This window comes from Ischnura elegans, chromosome 11 (assembly GCF_921293095.1).
Source record: "Ischnura elegans chromosome 11, ioIscEleg1.1, whole genome shotgun sequence".
NCBI classification, from domain to species: Eukaryota; Metazoa; Arthropoda; class Insecta; order Odonata; family Coenagrionidae; genus Ischnura; species Ischnura elegans.
In genome coordinates, this window is record NC_060256.1 from 52,767,688 (window position 1) to 52,790,577 (window position 22,890).

A 22,890-nucleotide genomic window follows, 5' to 3' on the forward strand; every position below is an offset into this window, starting at 1 on the left:
TCCTTTTCTTGAGTAAAATGCTGCGTAAGGACATTTTACTTGCTGAAAAAATTGCCATACTGGAAAAAATTAAAGATCATCCACAATCTGCTGAGATGACTGGAGTGCCGAAATTGACGATAGCTCGGTTATTGCAGCAACAGGATAAGCTGAGAGAAGAATGGAGCCACAATGGAAAGCAAGCACCACCCCTTAAACGCAAATGTCAAGGTAAGGATCCAGATGTTGAGGACACCTTAAACCAATGTTTTTCGATTGTGAGCGAACGTGGGGTTTGCGTTAGCAGTCCAATGCTAAAAAGAAGTCGGAGGAGCTAGCTTTGAAACTTGGTCATGAACATTTTCAGGCAGCAGATGGTTGGCTGTCTAGATGGAAGACCAGAAATGAAATAAAATTTAAGAGAGCTCAAGGAGAAAAAAATAGTGACGATTCTGTGATTGGAGAGGAGTGGAAATTGAACGAACTGCCTTAGTCACTCCAGAAGTTTTCTGCTGATGACATTTACAACGCCGATGAAACGGGACTGTAATACCGAGCAACACCAAATGGCTCTTTTTGTTACAGTTCTGTAGGACTAACGGGCTACAAAAAGGCGATGGATCGCATCACTATTTTGTGTTGTTCGAATATTTCGAGAACTGATAAAAAAAACTCTTCTAGTCATTGGGAAAAATGCTACGCCTCAATGCTTTAAAGGGCTTAGAATAAATGGTTCACTAGTGCGGTACTATGCCAATAGCAACCCATAGGTGATTGCGAGACTCTTAACTCAATGGTTGACCACTTGGGATAAGGAATTAGCACGAAAATAAAAAAAAATTCTTCTTGTACTTAATACTTCTTGACTGATACTTTACAGCGCATCCCAATTTCTCAAGTGAGCTAAAAAATATTCAGTTGGGATTTCTGCCCCCAAACACCACGACCATGGTGGGAAACACTTTACCGTGAGAAATTAGTAGATTATATTCTAGAATCTACAGAAGACAACCTTTTGACATCGTCATCCACTGCCAAAGAAGTAAATTCAAAGGTGAACATTCAGCAGGTGATAATGTTTCTAGCTGAAAGCTGGCTAGATGTCACCCATCAAACAATTCAAAATTGTTTTTATCATTGCGGTTTCATACATTCCAACGCAGTTGGACTTATACCTGACCAGCATAACCTGAAAGTGAATTCAACTCGTAACTGAAGCAAGTGACAAGCCATGAAGAGTGCGATACTATCGACTGCAATTTGGACTGTTATGGCACCTATGAAAATTGTGAAGTTGATATTGTTGAAACCATATTATGCAGGCAACAAGGTGAAGCGGAAGGTGAGGATAGTGATAGAGATGAAATCGCACCTGAGCGTAGCCGGTGACATCTCAAGATGAAAGGAAGTTCGTTGAGAGGTCAAGACTCTTCTCTATGCAAGAGGGCAATGAAGGTAGCCCAATATCGTCATTGGATGTCTGTGCTGGCTTTATTCGTGCGATGAGGATGACAAGAACACAGCAGGGTACATTAGACAAATTCCTCGGACGAGGAGATAAGATTTGAACAGTAAGTATACTTGCATGTTTATAAGTAAAAGAAATATTTCGAATCACATATTCTTAACTAATTAAACGTGAATATTTCTTTAATGGGAATCAGTAAAAGAAAATCATCCAGTGTCGCCTGAGGCTGTGAAAAATATTTTTAGCTAAGATTTAAAAAATTATTGAAAATGTTAATAAGTAAACTATTCTCGCGGATTTATCAAGCAAATGATTAGTTTAATAAATTTAATTTGAATTATAAACATTCTTTAGTCTTCTTTCTATCATTTAAACATTTGTTTATGCCATACACGGGATAGTTCACCTATAGGCGATTATAATTATATTATTATAATTGGGGCAAGGTGCGCCTGCTCCGATGTGTCCCAATTAACTGGAATTTACTGTACATGGAAACTATATAGTAGCATGGAACTCTCATAAAGGCAACCATTAGCAATCACATAGTCATGTATCACACAGTGGTTCTTGGAAACCAGGGGCAGATTAAGGACAATGTTTTTGGGAAGGATAATTCATTACTTTCTGATTGCCTTGATGCTATGAAACATCTCTTAAAAATAACTTATATGAGGTCTGATATACGTACCAAAGTGGCTTTTAGATTTCCTTCTATTATTTTTTAACATTGTTATGCAGGTGAAATAACAACCTTCATTAGTGAGCTAGCCTCAAAGATTTTCATCTTTTCAATTTATCCAGAAATAACAGGGGGCAGCAGCTCCCCCCTTAATCCGCTTCTATAGGAAACCAGGGCTTATAAGGAGGTGATTGCTGGATAGAGATGTAAGGTTTTCAGATAAATAATTTATTTTTCTACTTTCAACCTCCTCCTACCTGGAGACTGTATGGTGGGATAAAGGAATTAAGAACAAGACTCCTGTGAAAAATCCTGGACATGTGTCCAGAAAAAGTAAAAATGATCATTAGATCAACCTAAGCATATAACACAAATCCAAGAATTGTAAACCATTACCTAAGAAATAGCAAACTGCCTGAAACTCTGTACCAGTGAAAGCACTGGGTTTGGGGAAGAGGGTGCCACTTGGCTTCATCAGACCCAGTATAAATAAAAATAATAATAGTAACCAATCCCATCCTTTCTAGTGAAGAATACAGTGGAACTTGGTTATAACGGCATCGGCTGTAACGTCACATTTTATATAGACCAGCCAAAATAGAACATTTTATGTTGTACGAAAACCCGTTTATATCGTCAACAGATATTGCGACGCTCGGGTATAGCGTCAAAAATTTTGCGATTCTTAGGTCGCAAAAGTGGTAGTGTGATTGTATTATGTCCCAAAGTTCATAGATACCATGTCTAGAAACATCAAAAGCAAAAACAGGTCATAAGCTGGACGTTGAGCTGGTGACGGGATGCAACTCTTTTGTTTAATTGGTGTCTGGAGGGAGCGGGGGCTGTGCCGCATACCTGGGTCTTATCCCTTCCCACCCCTACATTCTACAAGGTCTCTGACACAGGCACACTGTATTGTATTGTTTGTATCGTTAGTTACGGTAGATCATCAGGCACATCACTACCTACCTTCGTGTGAGCATCGCGTATGTTGACAGTTGTTTTGTACGTCATTAGTTGTGTTTTGTTTGTGCAATGTCAAGTTGTGGTGTCAAACGGAAGGTGCTTCCTATCAAGGAAAAAGTGCGGGTGATCAGAGCGGTGGAAAGTGGAAGAAAAATCACTGAAGTGTGTCGTGAGTTTGGTCTGGTTATTTGCACTTTTACTTTGTCCTTTCACTCAGATTTAAGGCTGCTTTTTTATAACGTCACTCGGATATAACGTTAAAAATCTTCTGGTCCCTTTGATGACGTTATAACCAAGTTCCACTGTATACCAATAATAATTTAATGCTCCTATCATTAACCCCTCAAGCATTTCCCAAGCAAGTTCCTATGCGGTAAAATTCCTTTTCAGCATCGTAATCATTCACCAAAAATAATTCAAAAATTTATATTCTCTTAACAATAGTGTGACCTTGATATTTATTAATACGTACTTACAATTTTCAGAGCCGTTTACTTTTGCCTGCTCTCTGTATGCCGTGTTTAGTAGTTGACCAGTCTGTGGTGTTTCTCAAAATAAGGTCCTACACAGATTCCTGGACAGTTTTTACACCTTTATCTTGTCTCATATCTCTTTATGTTTTTCTCACTCACTACATACTTTCTTCTTTCAACTCTAAATGTTTCAATTTGTGGGTTATGTTGAACAAAATGCTGTCTGGTCGATCGAGCACCTTCCAAGAATGATGAAGATAAAATGGATTAACCAAGTAATTAATGAGGAAGTGCTAAAAAGAATGGGAGAAAAGAGAAGTATTCTAATAAACCTTAGGAGAAGACAGGGCAACTTTGTTGGCCTCATTATGAGGCTTGATAGCCCTATAAAAACAACTGCCGAAGACGGAAGAAAGGCAAGAGACGGCACCAGATGAATTATATACGACAGGTTATAAAGGATGTAAAAGAGAAGAAATATGTCGCAATGAAAAGATTAGTGGATAGGAGAGCAGAATTGAGAGCTGCATCAAACCAATCTTAGGATTGTTGATTTATGATAATGAAGCAAATGATGTGGAATTACTTGTGTTGAATGGTTTTCTTTCATGATTCTCAGTTATTTCCCTTCAAATGCTTTGAAAAAATTGCATCTGCTCACCTTATCCAACCATAGTTCACCTGAATCTGAAACATACCGTATTTCTCTAAATATAGGCCCGCCCTAATTTTGAGGCTTCAGTTTCAGAAAAATAAAAAAAATGCGTTTGAATACAGTCGCCCCCTTTACTTGTACCATGGACATTTTTGGAAAAAAAGGGGGGCTATATTCCGATAAATACAGTATACATATCTTCCCACCTATTATCCAGCACAAGAAATAAAACAAAATGGGATGAACTGGATTAATTTTATTAATCTCAAGTAACCTCTTGCAGTCCACTCACAAAAAACAAATGAGGTGAACATGTAACATTACTGCAAATCTGAGGGTTACAAAATTTATATCTTGGTTGTGATTATTCAGCTCTATTTTTATATAAGCAGTGTAACATTGAAGAACTAACATCTCAACATAGATTCAAACACCACAAAGGTCCCATAAAATTTCAGAGAACATTGTCTCCAATCAGATAACAAATTATCAGATATCTGCAAATAGTTACAAAGAAAACACTAGTTCATAAAATAATATTCATCATAACATCACTGATGGTTGATTATACATGAGTGCACACAGGACTTTTGTGCTATTCATCTATATCACAGCCTAACGTGTACATAAAGCATCTCAATATCAGTCATAATTATCTTCACTTTGAATTACATTAGGGATCTCACAGATTTCAAAATACAAGTCAAATACTTTTTACATACTGAAAATTTTACTAAAAGAATGTCAACATTGGATATGATCTTCACTAGTCACATAGGAAATTGATTGTTTCCATACTAAGAGTTTACACAGCATGAAGATACTGGACACTCATGATTTTGATTGTTATCACAGGACTGACTACACAAAATTTCCACTGATATTAATGGCTTCAATATTGTCGATACAGATTTTTTACAAGGTAACTGCCACTTCTTTATCTACAGCAGCCTCTATCAGTGATATGTTTAGGTTTTCAGATCATAATTTTTAGCTTTTTATGAGTGCAGAATTAATTGGAGATAAGTCAACATCAACTAATATTTTATTTTTGATTAATCAATTCTCTCTCCAATATTTCGTAACTCTATTTTTGCATCATCAAGGCTTGAGAACTTTTATAACAAACACAAAGCTGAAAAAGTTCTGAAACAGATCTCAATCTTTAGTGTTCCAGTTTAGTAGAGGTTAAGAACTTTTTCTGCTATGCGTTGGTTTACAAAAACTCTCGAGGCCTGATAACATCAATATATACAATTGCCAAACATTGGCTAGAAAATTTGTAAATGAAAAAGCTGTTGACATTATTCTATCGCCAACAAATTCAAGACATACATATTGATTACAAATGGTCAGAAAATACTCGTTAATTTCAGCTTACACAACAATGGCAACCAAAGTTTCCACCTTCGTCACCAAATTACCCCAGATGATATGTTTTCAATTTTCACCATTTAGAATCCAAAAAGCATACAGCTGACTAGAGGCAGACCTAGATAAATTACGGACTGATAATGCAACAACAAATATGTACATACACAATTCCCTCATCGCGAACATGAACTTATTTGATTACTGAAGTTAATATGTTCTCAGCAAATTGCTTCTGCAACAAAATTGCAATGCAAATCATCACCTTACAAAGTAAATTCAAAGCTATCACATAGAAGCAACAAGGGAAGTACAATTATTTTCATCCAAACAAACCTCACATAAATATAAATGATATTCTCTAATGCAAAACATCTTATTTCAAATGCATGTACACGAAATGTAAATAGTAAGCCCAACATGGTTTTTAAAGTAAAGTAAAAAAGAAACAAACTGAAGTCCACTGTGTGATGTAAATGCACATGTATTAACCCTATAGATCAGCCTCAAATGAGATTGGTAAAAAGTAAACCAGCCAGTACTTGTTGTTTAAATGCAACCCAAAAATTGCGGAATGTAAGAAAAACTGCCAAAACACCATGTAAATCCTGCAAAGAGAGCACTGTACGGTCATCAGAAGCTCTGCTAGCATGATGATCATATCACTGCTTTTGATAACAAAATATGTAATGGGAAACCAAATATGTACCTAAGTGATGAGATTCATTGACTTGAGTTGAATATGGCTAACACCTGTCACAACTTTCTTAAATTTTAACACAATGACTTTGATGAAGCACTAGATTTTTATTTATGTAGACTTCTGTCGTATAACTGACTCCATGTAGACTCATCAAAATTTCAGTTATAAGTACTTCATTTCCAAACTAGCCACATCAAAAATTAATAAATGCTAAATGAAAGTTATTGACTTGAATTGAGTATAAAACAAATACCGAACCGCAACATTCATTAATGCCTTAAAAAGCTGATGCTGACAGCAAGGTAATATGTAACAACATTAAAATTGATAGGAAAATTACTAGCTTTAGCATGTCTCATGCATTCGTAGAATGAAGCAATTTTAAAGAAACTAGGGGATGCTTAATGAGTTCAGAAATTGCATCAGTTATGAGAATAAATCAGTCTACTCCAGAGGTACTCCAAGTGTATTCTTTCCTAGTATATTACTTAAGGATTTGCCACGAGAGATTGCCATGAAATCGAAAATGCACTTATGTGACAAGATACATTGAATCTTAAGCTTCAAGTTGTTGCTGTTGTCAAGTTCAATAAGTAAGTACCATCACTGGTTAAACGTAAAAAGAAAGGTGGAACTGGAAGTCAACAAACGCTTGGACAGACTACCGCTAGCAAGTCTCATATGCCAAGGATATTTTGATTGATGCCCTTGCCACTGAAAGGACTACAACTACGTTATCCAATCCATATAAGGTATGAATTATTGGTGAAATCCAAATTTCAACCAGTCATTTGAAGATCAGTGTAAGATAACCAGCCATAATTTCAAAAGACATACATGGAAAAAAAAAATTCCCATCCTTTATACCTACCCCAATAATTTCTCCACAAGCTCAGACAGACATGAGAATGACATGGGAACACATAAATACATCGATTGACACTTTTTAATTTCAATACAACTTTTTATTTGGTAAACCCCAACCAATTTCAACACACACATGTCATTTTAAAAAGAAATACCATAAATTATTAAGGAAGAAGGCACTTCTGATTGGTACAAGGGAAGTAATGTCAAGTAAGAGGAAGGGGAAGAGAAATATTAACACATATTTCCCCAGAGAATGATGCATGAGTGCTGAATCCTGGAAGGGGTTTACCAAATAAAATTAAGTGTGAAATTAACAAATTTTTAATCTATGTATTTGTTTAGCCATGCTTTCAAGATTCCCTAAAGCTAACTTGCAAACCATTTAAGATTTGAGAATAATATCCCAAGCTATCTACCATTACACATACTCGCAAGCAGGAAAACAGACTTCAAAATCTTAAAAAAAAAGCAAAATAAAATGCATGTCAACAAGATCACAGGCATTATATTCCTTTGTGTTTCATTATGAATAGAATGTACCAAATGGCTTACCAATCCTGTTTGAGAAAATATTTGGGCCATGATTCTGCATCCAAAGTTTTTAAGTACAAAATACACCATCAGAATAATGGCATTACTTTTACGACACAAAAGCATTATGAATATTGCATAAGGCCCAATACTTCAGACTGATTAACAATAAATAAAGAGCAACAAAATCTCTACAGCTACCTCTCTGCTAGTGCCAAATACTGTTCTTCACACTTCCAAGGGCTTAATATGTAACTACATCAATACTGAATATAGCAGTATGATCTCAACAAATAAGAATAAAATTATTATAGGTAAAATTCTTTTCATGCAAATGCAAAGAGTAAAAAAAAAATGATAATTTAGCAGCAAATATCAAAACCTTGATGAGTTCAAATATTTCTTTTCTATCAGTTTTGGAACGGTTTGAAATGTACAGGAATGTATCTATGTATTTTTGTAAAAATAACTAAAAAAAAACATGGCTTTTAGAGCCTATAACACAAAAGCAGTTCTTTTCTAATAACACTCTCCTAATAGTCCATGACAGTATTTATGCTCAAAAGAGCTAAAGATGGACTCGACTACAGGAGCACAACCTCTACGTGAGCCTAATACTAAGAATAATTTGTACACCAATGCATACAGAGAGGCTTTTAAAGTGCCTCTTGACTTGCCAAACTTCCCTAAAAAATATTTGGACATGTTCTAAGCATAACGTAGCAGACTAATGAGAAATGACGATTCTCTAAACGAGGCAATTAATGGGCAAGGCCTGGTTGAATACAACTGTCTCTATTCTACAATTTGATCAAACAGTACATAGCTGTAAATAAAATGCATTTTAAACAATTTTTAATATTGAAGCACAGCCACCACCAGTAAGAAATAAGCCTCATCCATGAGCTTTTAATGAGCCAATTTCCACTAATTTAAGAAGGTAATAAATAAATGCATTGAAACAAGTATAGGTAACTTAAACCCATTGATTTTCTCCAGGTTGTTCCAATAATTTATGATCAACTAGATAAATATGTATCCAGGTTGTCTGCAAAAATTTTAACAAATGCTGAAATTTTGTACATCAATTTTTGGCAATTAATATAAAAAAATGAATCTCACTAACAAATTACCCTCCAATGACCCCTTATTCAAAGGCAAGTCACATCAAAGTTGGTACACATCACCATAGGGAATGCATACCTAAAAGTAAGGCATGTCGCAAGATGTAATGTGTCATTGTATAACTTTATTATATTACACACTAAAATTATGCCAACATTTTCTCGTGATGACTGTTTTAAGTATTTTCTAAGGCGTGCCTATTTTGGAGATTTGCATTTACTTGTTTATTGTTCTGACTTCATAGATCACAGAGTCAAAAAGGCATAGTGCAGGTGGCCATGTGACATAATTTCTAACAAAAACACTTGATTACGTTATGCACGTATATAATATATGGTCATTTATAGCTTCTCCAAACCAACTGTTAACCATGAAAATATCAATAATATTTTGTTTTTACCAACACAACAACAAAACAAGGAGTGTAGTATAAAATTGCTGAAGCTACTCTGGCCAAATAAATTTCTTCGTTGCTAACATGAGCATCTAATATAAAAACAACATCATTAAAGTTGCACTCAAATAAAACATTGTGATTTCCCCTGAGTAAACATCTCACTGAAATCTCTTAAGTAGATATTTAAAACATAACTTTTCAAAACAGGAACCTACATTGCCATCTTAAACCACATTAACAAATTCATAAAATACAATGTTCAATTTTTTTTGGTTAACATGACATTTTCTCCAAACGTATCTACAAAGAAGAACCACAAGGGGGTATTATCAATTTGAGCATAACCACTTTCCCATCAGCCAAGGCAGAATGACTGACAGAACATTGACATGGTATGTACCTGGAAATATCATGAGCATGGCAAGGAATAGGCACTACCATCCGGGGAACTGGAATGTACAGTTATACACAAAATATCGATCTAAAAAGCTTCTCTAAATTGTACAAAATATTATACTCTTTTAGAAATTTACCAGTCGATTTTCTTGCTTTTTAACAATTACAGTCTTTCTTCCTCAGACACAAGTGGCAAGGCCGGGGCCCCAACAGAGGGTGCAGATTCAGACGTCGGGGACTTGGTGTCGAGATTCTGAAGTGCCCCTGTAAAAACAATGGAGAGATTAATAATGAAATAGAAAAAGAGTTACCATTACATTGAAATCCTTTCACTGATCAAAGTAAATTATATTAATAATTTATATTTATTAAATACGAATTTATCCACAGATTTGATGTTTAGTGCTCAAGCACTGGATACAGTCTAACTAGTATGCATAATTTCATCATTATTATACCTGAGCAAAATGTAAATACCCAGAAATAGTTGCTCACCTGTATCGATACTACAGGCATGGTTCAATGCGGTAATGTATTCAACATATACTAAATACTTTCTGCTCAATGCCTGAATGGTGCTAGGGACTGACCAATTATCCTGTGTGCATGAAGCCCGAGTGCCACTTCGAATGCGGATCTTAACTACAGCAGCTCTTATTCTTCCGTTTATTCTCTAACTAATAATTTTATCCATAGATTTTAGTGTTAATGCACTGAAGAATATTTACTACAGGCAAATTCATGCTAAATAATTTTAACAGTGTTTACAGCTAAACTTACATTTACTTTACTCTGACTGGCTCAAACGATACACAAAAAAGCCCATATGGCAGGTGCACTACTAGCATTGTGGCAAGCAGAAATGACTATGCTTTATTTTGAAGAGGCATTGAATATAAATTTTTAGGGTTCAGTTGCATTGAATTTACATTTTTGTATTTATAACCTTCAGGTTGAACATTATTTATATACAGTCAACACTTGCTGGCCCTTTCAAATGAATGAATGATAGAAAAATTGATTATAAATAAACCATACATATATTAAAAATATTGACAACATTGAGCCGCAACAACAGTACTTCCCTAGGTAGGATGAAAAAATCCACATGACAGACCACAACCTGTAGAATAACCTCCATTTACAGGTAAAATACTTCAATAATAATATTTTATAAAATAAAGACTTACATAAAAGTAATGCAGACTGAGAAAAAATTACATTATGTGTATAATTTTTATGAGTTGGTTCTGGATCAATGCACATTTTTCCTAGATATTAAAGATAATGAGGACTAAAAATTAGTGGCCAAAAAAACTAAAATAATATCTTGGGTTTAAGAGTAAAAAACAAATCCACAGTATTTTTTTCCTCAAATTTTGGAGACACATTAAGGCGAAAGGTGATTGCCCCGTTAAAAGATGAGTACGATACTATCGTTGTGAAACCTTTGCTAATATACAACAGTCACTGCATTTTTTCTGTCAAGCTTGTCTAAATTGACATAAATTGGAAATTGTAAGTTTTACATGTTGTAATTAATTGAATACATTATTTTTGGCAAAAAACCATCACAACAAAAGAATTCTAGCCAAGTTACCAGTCAAATGAGACTTTTAAAACCAAGATATATGCAGGAGTGAAGTAATAAATTAAATATAATAATGACAAAAACACAACCCGTCGGAGGGCATCACAAGCAGCGAGTAGGGGGAACTAGAACGACTCATCCGCTCTGCGATAGGAGGGGGGGCTGCGAAAGCTTGGGAGGGTAGGGGTGATGATGGGGATGAAGAGTGTTTTCTTTGTGTATGGGAACTCTGCCTTCCTAGCAGCAAGGCACTGAGAGAAAGGTGGGGCAAAGGACGAGCCTGTAAGGTCATGAAATTTTGTGAAATCTTTTTTTCTCGGCAGAAACGTGCGAGCTAAGTGATTTGTGCAGTTGAGTTTCCAGCCTGTCTTGTCTTGTTTGGGTCTAATGCTAATAACACAGGCCTGCATTTTTACGGTTCTACCATTTTTTTTCAAATTCTGTAGATGGAGTACCATATATTCTTGTGCACTGAATCCGAAAACCATCTTACTTTTACTTCATTGAAGCAAATTTATGCTGTTGTAGTGAAAACATTTCATTGCTTTTGGGTGCCATCTAATATAAGAACTAGTGATTCTTTAATAAACCGATACTTATGAGTGAGGGAAACATGATTAACAAAGTTAAATTAGGTCGGAAATGCATCATATTTGGATTTATTCTTTTTTATATTTGGTGCCCATTCCTATTGCTGAAATCATACAGAGTAAAACACTCATTGCGGAAAGTTATTGGTTGTCACCGAAGAACACAGTACATATGTGACTCATGCTATCAGCGTGTTTCAAAAGTTGGGGAGTAGGAAGGCAGGTCGCGTGAAAAGATGAGAGATAGCACAGTGTAATACATACAGTGTGATACATAACACTGTATGCTTAGCACAATATGACAACAACATACATATGATGCTGTGACATATATGGGTCACAATGTGATAATTGGCCTTCTCAAAAGTATTTAGCATAATATCGACACTCAGTGTATCTTGCTTAGGAATCAAATTTTGCAACAGTTTGTACCCACTGAGAGAACTATTGCAGTGCTCCGCATATTATTGTCAAACAGTCCATAGTGAATAATTTTTACCCGAGATGTTAACAAGTGAAAGTTAACCACAGTAAATAACACAAACTTTGTAACTTCCTCAAAAATCCTGCCACTGAAAGAGCATAACTAAAGCGGAAAAATATGTCGTGTAAGCTAAATATGTAAATGTTTATGAAAAATTTTACCTATTTAGGCAGTGGCACAGTGGCGCCGACTCCGTGGGACCTGAGGGGGCCCGAGCCCCCTCAAAGATTCATTTGGGGGGGCGGAGCCTCCTCAATAATTCAAGAAAATAATTAAGTTATAATATGCTTTATGAAATCACAAAAATATATTAGTAATTTTTATTTCCCATGTCTGACGATAGTTACCTTTTAAAATAAATTCGACAATGTGTGTAGAAACAAATAATTATGAGATTAAGCAACTGAATCAAGTAGTGTGAATCATGGTAGTGTTTCGGTGCTGCGACACACTTTGAATTTAACCTCTTCCCGGGGCAAGACCTCCGATATGGGCCCCCCCAATATTAATTTATAAGTCTGCAGTGGCATAACTATGGGGGGATAAAGGTATGGTAGATGCCCCCCCAAAGCCTCAGAGAAATAAAAATAATATTCAAAACATTGTCTAGTTTTGACTTAGAGTAAATTTTAACGTAAACTTTAAATGAAACCCAAATTTTAAGGGCTAAACTTATGTAAAATGTATTCGCAGTCATGTCATTTTTCCAAAATTTTCCTAAAAGGGGGGTTAAGGGTGGGAGGTCGCCCTTCCCCATCCCCTCTCACCCCCCTCCAAAGCATATTCCTAGTTATGCCACTGTATTTAGGTGAAATCAAAGGTTGTGTTAATCACTTTGGTAATCAGGAATTTCCACCTGGCCAGACCTGACTAATTCAGTTTAAAGTGAAACTTATTTAGATCACATCTTACTCACCAACACCACCTCTAAAGGACCAAGACCTTGTTATGTTTGGTCGAAGACTCTTTTTAGTAATCATTATGGATAATGACCGTTTAAGTGGACCACCAACTGAAGAAGTTTCCATGCAGTCAAATCCTAAAATCAAAAAGAAAGAAATCCATCTACATGCAAAAACCAGACTAAAAAGCATGAGCCAAAAAAATAAACTTTTTCCAGTAAAATAACAAAAGGATATAAAAAAGATGAGAACTTAATCTGAAAGCTTGCACCTATACATACATATTTACACAAGGGGGCTTGCAGAGAGCAACGTGTAAGTTAAAAGTATGTATCACCAACAATTTTACTTGAAGTCAAAGTAACTTCTGGAAATGTCCATGAATCACTGAATTGACGGCATTCACTAAAAAAAGTTGACAACCTTCAAAAGCTTTATACACCAGCTATGAAAATCTCACTTTTCAACGCTAATCTGAATTTCCTCCAGTTCTGTATTAAAATGAGTATCATTCATTCTATGAGAATCTTATATATATATATATATATAAAACAAAGTCGAAAAACATGTTAGTTACACCATTTATAACCCGAGAACGGCTCAGCGGCGGATACATATAGGTGTCCAATTTCCCTAGTATCCGGGATACGCAGTGCACTATTCTGAACTGAGTTATACTGGCGCGCCACAAGTCATGGCATATTAATGCTGCTTCCTAGGGGCTATTTTCACGAGATTTTGAGCGTAAGTCAAATATCGGTCTTGAGTTGCCAAACAACCTTAAATGTTGACTTTATTAACTGCTTAATAAGATCTCAAAGTCTAAAATTTCCTAAGGTAAAACATAAAAATTAGAAAATTCATTGAAAAAAATAAGCATACATTTACGTGTCATGGCCTACCCTATGCAGATTAAATACAGAAACTATCTTTCTAGCAAGCAATTGTAATACTTATTTTTGTAGTTTTAGTGATCTTTTTCTTATTTTGTTATAAGTAAAAAATTATTAAAATCAGTACAGCCACTCTTGATTTGCAAATGATGTAACTAAACTTTTCATTGATTATTAGGTGGTACGAAGTTCACCGGGTCAGCTAGTATATCATAAAAAATATTTTTTTAAGAGAAATAATAGAGCATTGTACTTCCCGTACAATAGGAATGTAACAGGAATTCTTCGATAGAACCAGAAAATTACACCAGTTTTACTAGAAATTAAATTTACTCTCCATCTCTATTTCAACGACAAAAACTGAGCAATGAAATATCATTAAGATTTTAGAAAGAAATTTACTGACCATTTTTCTAAACAATTAGAGCAAATCAACGATCTTATCTTATCTAATCCTCAAAATTTGATCATTTGGTCTAATCAAAAGCATTTGCAGCCATGAATAACTGTTTCTAAAAATTTAAGTGCGTAGGTCTTTATAAAAATTGGAAAGAAATAGGCAAAGCTAATTTTGAGAACTCTTGAAGCAAAACCCAAGTAATCTGTCAATTAATTCCCCCACCAGAAAAGAGACAATGGAATCTACAATAAATGCCATTAACCCTCTAAGTGCCACTGAAATTTAATGGTACTAGCAAAAAGTGTCATGGTAAATTTAAGAATTTTGTAGTTATTTAATAAAAAACATAACGTGAAGTTACTACTTTACACATCAATACAATGTTTTTTTTATATTACTGAAAAGGAATTATTTGTTGGTTATAATATTCTAGTACATTGGATAAAGGATAAAACAAAAATCAACTTATTATGATTTTGAATCCCGCCTAAGCTCTATATCAGCTCATTCACTTCTCTCTCGTGAAGCACAAGCCGATATATGTATTGCCCTGTGGCACTAAGAGGGTTAATTATTGTCACCAGAATTTTTTTCCATTTTTACAACTTTAAAATAGGAAGGCAGATAGAAAACTTAAATGTGAATTTTGTTGCAATCTGAAAACATGACAATAAAAGATCATGTCATAAAATATAAGGATGGAACACAGGCAGCCTCAGAAGTAGCATGGCATGCATGTTGAATCAAGTAATGCAGGGGTAGAGGCTGAAACCAACACCCACAAACATGGAGACAAGAACACAGCTAACGATTGAATTTTCATGCACACCGAGTACCAGCTCTGACACATAAAATATTTGTTCGTGACCACACACTCAAACTAAAAGATCAGCTCATAACAAATGGTGCACCTTACTGAAAGTCAATGGCAAATTTCATAAACATTCACTATTGTCATTTTGTTTTGAATTCAACACAAGCGTGACCAATTGCTCTTTTAGGTTTGATCGACTATATTCCATAACTGCCTTTCATTTTCCACAAAGAGATTAAAATTAGGAGGAAGATTTTTACAATTTTCTTAAAACATAGTTACCAATACATACTGATCCATTTGAATCCCAGCACATGAAAATCAGTTTTTCCAATGTAAAGATATAAATTTATATCTACAATAAATGAAAAATCATTAAAACTCATTCACTAAAGAGCTCAATAAGTCTCCACTGAAGAAAACAGCTGAAATTTAGCTGACCACCCTCTTCTATACACTTGTTAGAAAAGGTGAATCCTTTCGCACACAATACAATTATGGGTGACATTACAATAAAAAAAAACAAGATCCATACCCTAACCTTGAACCCCTAACCAGTGGCATGCTTTTTTTAAGAAAAAAGTGACCAGTAGCCAGTGTGTCTGCTACCCTTGAATTAAAACAATGCAGATAAATTTTAAATCTAATCATATAGTCACTGAATAGATTTCTTTGAATACTCTTGCCCTTCACTATGGCATGGCCAACAAATTAATAGCTACACAAAACTTCTGTTAGCCTACAAAATCTATTCTGTAGCCATTGGTAATAAGCATCATTGAAAATATGAATGAATTTTACCACAGAAAATAATCTTACTATATTTATACAAAAATAAATATGTAATTTACCAGCATCAGTTAAGGGTTAAGTATATCTGAAGTTTCTTCATGTGTTTTTTTTTTTATTTTGTGGATACCAGATGATAAGATACATCCTAAATGAATCCACACTTTTTTTTGCAATTGAAAATCTTAAAATATACGACTTCCTATAGAATTTCAACTGTGATTATTTGGTTTAAAAAATACTGAATTCTGACTGGGTCATAATAGTCCTGAAAATTACAACTTTTCCCACAATCTTGGCAAATGCATGGCCATAATCTCATCCAGAATAGCAGCCTTAGTCACATTTTTTTAATTAAAATGACTTGCAAAAGGAAACTATGTATACGTGTTCACAGCATTCCAGAGAAGTTAAGCCTAATGATATGATTTGCATATAAAATGGAAGAAGGAAATATGTAGTCAACAAAAATAAACATTTTTCCTAACTTAACCATTCAGGAGTATACCTCAAGAAAGTATTATCTAAAATGATCCCTTACTTATTGATTATATAAAGCAGCGACTAATTTGCAAAAGCCTCTCAAAATATTTAATATTAAAAATATTTGGCAAATATGTACCATGTAATGCAACATTGCCACAATCACATCAAAAACACAAAAGGCACTTCCTATATACATTCTTGAAAAATTACAAAATAAAAGAAATTAAAAGTATCAAAATGGGTAACAAGCTATGTACAGCACATGCATAAAAAGTTTTGCCTTGAACACGAAAAGAGGAAATGCTGAACTATTCCATAGTCTTTTGAAATCAAAACAAATATTCACAGAATGAATTTCTCTGAAAAAATGAGTCTTTATACTACTATATTGAACACATATTGGCATTCATAAAACATAGTAGTTTCTGTTCCTAACACTAAATTAACACTTGATAGTTCAGATACACAAGGCAAAGGATTGAGGTTCGAGAACCAATCCAGTTGCCCAGAAAGCAAAGGAAGAAAATACGTACATACATTCAAAACAGGACTCGACTGGTCAGGAGGTAAGCCACTTCAAATTAATTTACAATACACGTATAGGCCTATTTTGTATGAAATTTTCTTTGGTTTGTCAAAGGGTAAGAAAATTTAACTAATAACTTCAGGCTTTACTTTGTGAAACCTCTCCATATTGGAAGTAAGGAAATAAAACTTTGTAAGGTTCACTGTTATTTAAGGGGAAGGGAGACACCCCCTCTCCCTATATCAGTCCGTGTTTAACCCTCACCCCCGCTCTTTCAACCAGTCTTTTTCCTTTCCGATAGATGTCCTCACAGTTATTTGTGTACTTTGTGTATAAATGTATGATGCATGCAAGATGAGTCACCTGACGATGCAACCAAGTTACGAAACCCGGGTCGTGCCCATAATTAAATAACAGTGAACCTTGCAAAGTTTTATTTCCTTACTTCCAAGATAAGAAAATTGATGGCAGCAAATGTCTTGGACTCTGAATACTCACCCATTCTCAAGGCTCAATTTGAGAACAAGAACAGGCCTTGAGTCGGAACCTGAAATGCTGGCTGACTCCAATTTTCTTACCCGTTGATAAGCCCAAAAAAGTTCATACATATAATTGGACAGGAAAGTGTTTAATTATACATTACTAATTGGTCAACATCCCTCAGTAAAATCTTGAAAGTGTCACCAGTAATATTAATCACGAGATGCACCAATTCAATGCACCTTTATCAATGAATAGCAATAATATAGCCAACAATTACATTAGCTTTATTTTATTTTACCTAAGGTTTTTGCTTTTTCCATTCGATTCTGCTCCATTTGCTGAGCAATGGCTCTTTTAGCTATAGCCTTTTTAGCATATAGAGAATTTTTCATGATTACAGGCATATTGGCATCTATTTTGGCTTCTTCGGCAATCTGTTCGAAAAACTCTGGAAAGAGACAAATCATAAGTCCATAATCAGCATCACTAATTACAGTAGGAAGAGAGTTTAACTCAAAATGTTAGTCACCAATTTTCTTTGGAAAGAGGAACATCTTCAATTTTTGACAACTTAAAAGAGTCATTAGCATTCAAATAGTCCTAGCACTTACTTTTCAATTGGATGTAACAAAAAATGGGGACTATATTCAGTGCAATACTGTTGAAGTACCATGGGGAAAAAAGAAGCTTGCCTAACCTGAGTACTATTTTCATAGGCGAATAGAATGGTGGCATAGAAGATTCAGTTTATTCAATGAATTGAATTTTTTATAAACATTTCAGAGTTTCCAGCTCTTAAGTTTGGCTTTGACTAAAATGTTGAACCCATCTCAAGTGCAAGAGAAGATAGTGCCTACTTACGCCTAAGCTTTTTAACATCAGGTAATATTTTGGAACGGAGAGAATCACTGATTCCATCACCAGGAACATCAACAAGAGCCAGTGCACCCTCTAAGTTCTGCACTGACGTGTGGGCTGACTGCAGCTGCCTCTCAGCCTCAAGTCTTGCAGATACCTCCAATCGAAGATCTGCTTCAGCGAGGCCTCTTTGGGCCACCAAGTCCTGCAAGAATGTTATCATTAACAACATTAAAATGATGCAAAATGCAATCATTGGTTTGCTTCAAACCTCGGTACACAATGAGCTCCATCACAATTTTGTTTTCTTTAGTGAGAGAGATTGGAAAATTAAGAGACACATATTTTTCCATTTTTTAAATCAGCACCCGAATTCTTCATCACCTACTTCCACAGTGAAAAATTGAATGCCTTGAATGTTGATGACATTACCAGCTCATGCCAAGCAGTTAACTACTTCTTGCCAACTCCTTGGCCTTGTGCATGGGCTCAAAGTGATGAAGAACAATTGGAAATTGTTTATAGATAGAAAACCTTATTTTTTTTAAAAGAGAAAAGTTATACGGCATTATAACAAAGTTCAGCCATCCAAGAGCCCTGTATGCATTCCGACATTACTCAGCAGAGAGCCAAAGAACACACGTTTTCACACAAATAACATCAATGCAAAATCAGTGCATTTTCAACATTGATATTCAAATGAACATCACATCAAATAGGGGCAGTAAACCAAAATTTAGAGTTAGGATAACAGAATCTACCAAATGAATAACATTCCAGTCATATTCCTCACTCATGCAAGTACTCTATTACCACTATGTTTGTAAAGATTAAATCCAGGATTTAATATCCACCATGAAAAATCTATGAGATTAATTTAATTGAAATTTGGTGAGCTATTATAGATCACATCAAACAATTTTTCAGAGCAAAATATTGAGGCCTTTTGAATGATCTTGAAACAAATCATAAAAAAATGTTTTTTTTTTAATTTTATACTAATCTTCACCGTCCCAAAAACAGTGCATGAAAGACCTTTACTACAGGGGAATCTAATAAATAACAATGCTGAACAATCACAAACACCCATGCTCTGAATAGGGCCAACCTGACCAGGCAGGAATTGAACCCATGACCTTCGCTTAGGCAGACTTTACCCCAGCACCACCGAGGCCGGCATGTGCTTTGTTTGCAATACAGTTCATAAGAGGTATCAGGGCAGGCCTTAGGGCGGGACGACCGCCCCGGGCCCCGCGTTTGTGAAAAAAAAATTAAAATATACGATAGTTTTGAAAACGCAATTTCAACTATTACTGTATTGTTAAGTCCGTGCTAGACAAAAGATAATATTATGAAAAAGGAATAATAATGCAGTAATTTTTATTGTGCATTGCGTTTGTCAACACAGAACTGTGTCCTGTGAGTGGTAACAACGAGAGAGAGAACTTGACATGAGTGAGAGCAGGCGCGGCTAGGTAGTTGAAGGAGTTTGTAGATGGGGTATAAGGTTTAATATTTTAAGTGAAGGCTCCCGCACTGAAGGTTCGCCCCTAGCCCCGCACCTGCTAGGGCCGACCCTGAGAGGTACCATAGCAATAGTGAAAATGTATTTTTTCTATTTTTAACCAACAAACTCTCATGTAAAATTTATTTTATAAATTCACTTCCTTTTTTGCTTCTTGCAGAGTAATAATTTTTCCTTTAAAGGGAAGAAAAGGTAATTTTTCAGTTCATACAACTTTACCCCTTCCCAGCCACAATCTCAACACTGTTTAACTTTGAAATAGATTTTATAAAGCCATAATTTTCACCACCCAATAATAACTTCCATCTTCCTCCACACAGAATATATAACCAGATCCCTTCACTCTACATGTCAATAGTTGGAAAATAATCTGAACACTGAAAGAAGTTGCTTCCTTCTGACCATTTCAGTGGCCAATGACTAAAAACATAAGCTCATGACCTATGTGGCCAACAATAATAATAATAATAATAATAATTTTTATTAACTTCACTGGGATAATACATCCATGAGTTTCGCCAAGATAATACAGCATAAAATGCTAACATATAATAAAATACGATACAAACGAGCTATACAAACACACAGCTATCAGTGGGATTGAGGTCATAGGTTATTACACAACACCAGTTAAAAACTCATTTACATTGTAGTAGCTCTTTTCAATTAACACATTTTTCAGTTTGGCTTTGAATTGGATTGATGAGGAAATGGAACGGATGGTGATAGGAATCTTATTGTACACAGTGGCAATGGAGTGGTATGGACCTTTTAAACAGACTCTGTAGGAGTATCCGAGGGTGTGTACGTTGTTTTTGGAGCGTGTGTTGTGATTTGAATTACATGACTTACATTCAACGATGACAAGAGTTCTGATGAGTGCTGACAAATCAACTCCTTTTCCTCCTCCAAAACTTGAGCTCGCAGTTCATTTTCAATGAGCCTATATAAAAATGAAAATTTACTAATCATTTAGAACTAATAAATTAACTGGTCTTAAATGGCATGTCATTTACCTGCCACAAATATGTTCATAAATACTTCAGAAATTCAAATAAATAGCAAAAATCAAAGGCAATGTAAGTTAAAACTGACCTTCTTTCAATTTCACCTTTCTCTGATAGCAAAAATTTAGTGTCTTCTTCGATTTCCTGCAGCTGCTGCTTTAGATTCTGAGTTGCTTGAGATAAATGAGAATTCTTTTTTTCAGATTCTTTGAGATTCCCCAGGATTTTCTTTTTCTCCTTTTCCAGATCTGACAGGTTTTCCTGCATTCAAACACATCCCTGATTACTAATCAATCACAGAGTGTTAGGGTTCTGCTTTTAAAAGTAAGGTCTCAACAAAATCATACGACAAGATTTGTGTACTGAGTTGAGTAATACTTTAATTTATTCCAAAAATCCAGAACTTCCACGGTAATGAGAGGACATAAATGCATAATATGTACGAGCAGCCAATAGGGAGGAAAAAAGATGGTGGTCAAATCATATCACAGAAAGTTTATGCTCAAATAAAATTTCTGAAGATGAACAAATTGTGAGCATAACACCTTTATACCTCATGATTGCAATCAACCCTAGCAAAATAATTACATAATAGAAGTTGTGACAAACTCTAACACACACAGAGGGATAACACGAAAACTAACTAAATTCAAACTGCAATACTTTGTAAAGAATTGAATCTTTTTCTGGACTGATGTGCTTGAGGCGACCGTCCGGCAGCCTGTAGCAACGATATTCGCGCGAAGTCAAAGGCAGCGACTGCTCGGAGGCCCAGTCGACAAGCAGCCGCTTCCCTTGAATATTGTGGAAAGTTCTAGAAGCCTCAGTAACCTTCGCCTGATGATATATAAGCGGTGAGCATTCCACTCCAGACTCTCAGTCGCTCGCTCGCTCACCGTTATTGTACGTGCTGCATAATAAGCGAGCATCACTAGACTGAAAAATGTGCTGGAAAAGTGGCTGTGCAATTATCCACTGTACTCAATTCATGAGTATTTTGAGCTGGACTTTTCTTCTCTTTTATTTTAAATGTAATCTTTGTAATGTATGTGTTTCTAATGTTTTTGATCCAATGTACATGTTTTGTATGTTTCGTTGTATCGAATGTTTTTATAAATGTGTTGTATACAACATCCGCGAGGGCCAATCCTCGCCGTGGATGAATAAAGATAAAGATAAAGATAATAAATCTGTTAAGTAAGATTCTGTTTGTCATTAACGACCAACACGACTCATATTGGTGACCCCGACGTGATAATATGAGGCGTGTCGGTCGTTAATGACAAACAGAATCTTACTTAACAGATTTATTATGCAGCACGTACAATAACGGTGAGCGAGCGAGCGACTGAGAGTCTGGTGTGGAATGCTCGCCGCTTATATATCATCAGGCGAAGGTTACTGAGGCTTCTAGAACTTTCCACAATATTCAAGGGAAGCGGCTGCTTGTCGACTGGGCCTCCGAGCAGTCGCTGCCTTTGACTTCGCGCGAATATCGTTGCTACAGGCCGCCGGACGGTCGCCTCATGCTCATTCTTCAAAGTTAACCCTTAAGCACCAGACATCGGGTGGAGATGATGAGCATTTTCATACGCAGAGCATCTGATGTCGGATATAGCTGCCATGGATTCTTCCACTTAACAAACAGACGTCAGCTCTAGCCGACACGAGGGAAGGGAAGTGACCGCTGAGGTGGCCATTTTCGGATGCATTCAGGCCTGGCCAAAGACCCAGCTTAGCAAGTTCATGGGGCCACTCTTCAGCAATAGGGTGGTTTAATATTATTTTTTTACTGCCTAATTTGAAAGATTATTACTGTACATATTTCACGCTTTTAGATTTTAAAATTACGTTATCTACTTTTCGCAATTAAATGAAAAGTGAAAAAAAGTGCGCAAAAACGAGAAGGCTAAGTATGAATGCTGG

General features: G+C 35.5%; 1 protein-coding gene across 5 annotated transcripts in view; it reads right to left on the reverse strand.

Annotated features, from left to right (window-relative positions):
* Positions 1-4,466: 4,466 nt before the first annotated feature.
* The window catches only part of LOC124167878 (pleckstrin homology domain-containing family D member 1-like), a 45,986-nt gene continuing 27,562 nt past the window's right edge, over positions 4,467-22,890 (reverse strand). For 4 of the 5 annotated variants that reach the window (XM_046545939.1, XM_046545936.1, XM_046545940.1 and 1 more), the window contains 6 exons: positions 21,053-21,225; positions 20,810-20,900; positions 18,436-18,637; positions 17,873-18,022; positions 13,198-13,320; positions 4,467-9,880 (listed from right to left, as the gene is read on the reverse strand). In XM_046545939.1, coding sequence (XP_046401895.1) covers positions 9,780-9,880; positions 13,198-13,320; positions 17,873-18,022; positions 18,436-18,637; positions 20,810-20,900; positions 21,053-21,225 — 840 coding nt within the window. In that variant the 3' untranslated portion in view covers positions 4,467-9,779. The remainder of the gene's footprint in view (positions 9,881-13,197; positions 13,321-17,872; positions 18,023-18,435; positions 18,638-20,809; positions 20,901-21,052; positions 21,226-22,890) is intronic. The other variant, XM_046545937.1, reaches the window with a different exon arrangement.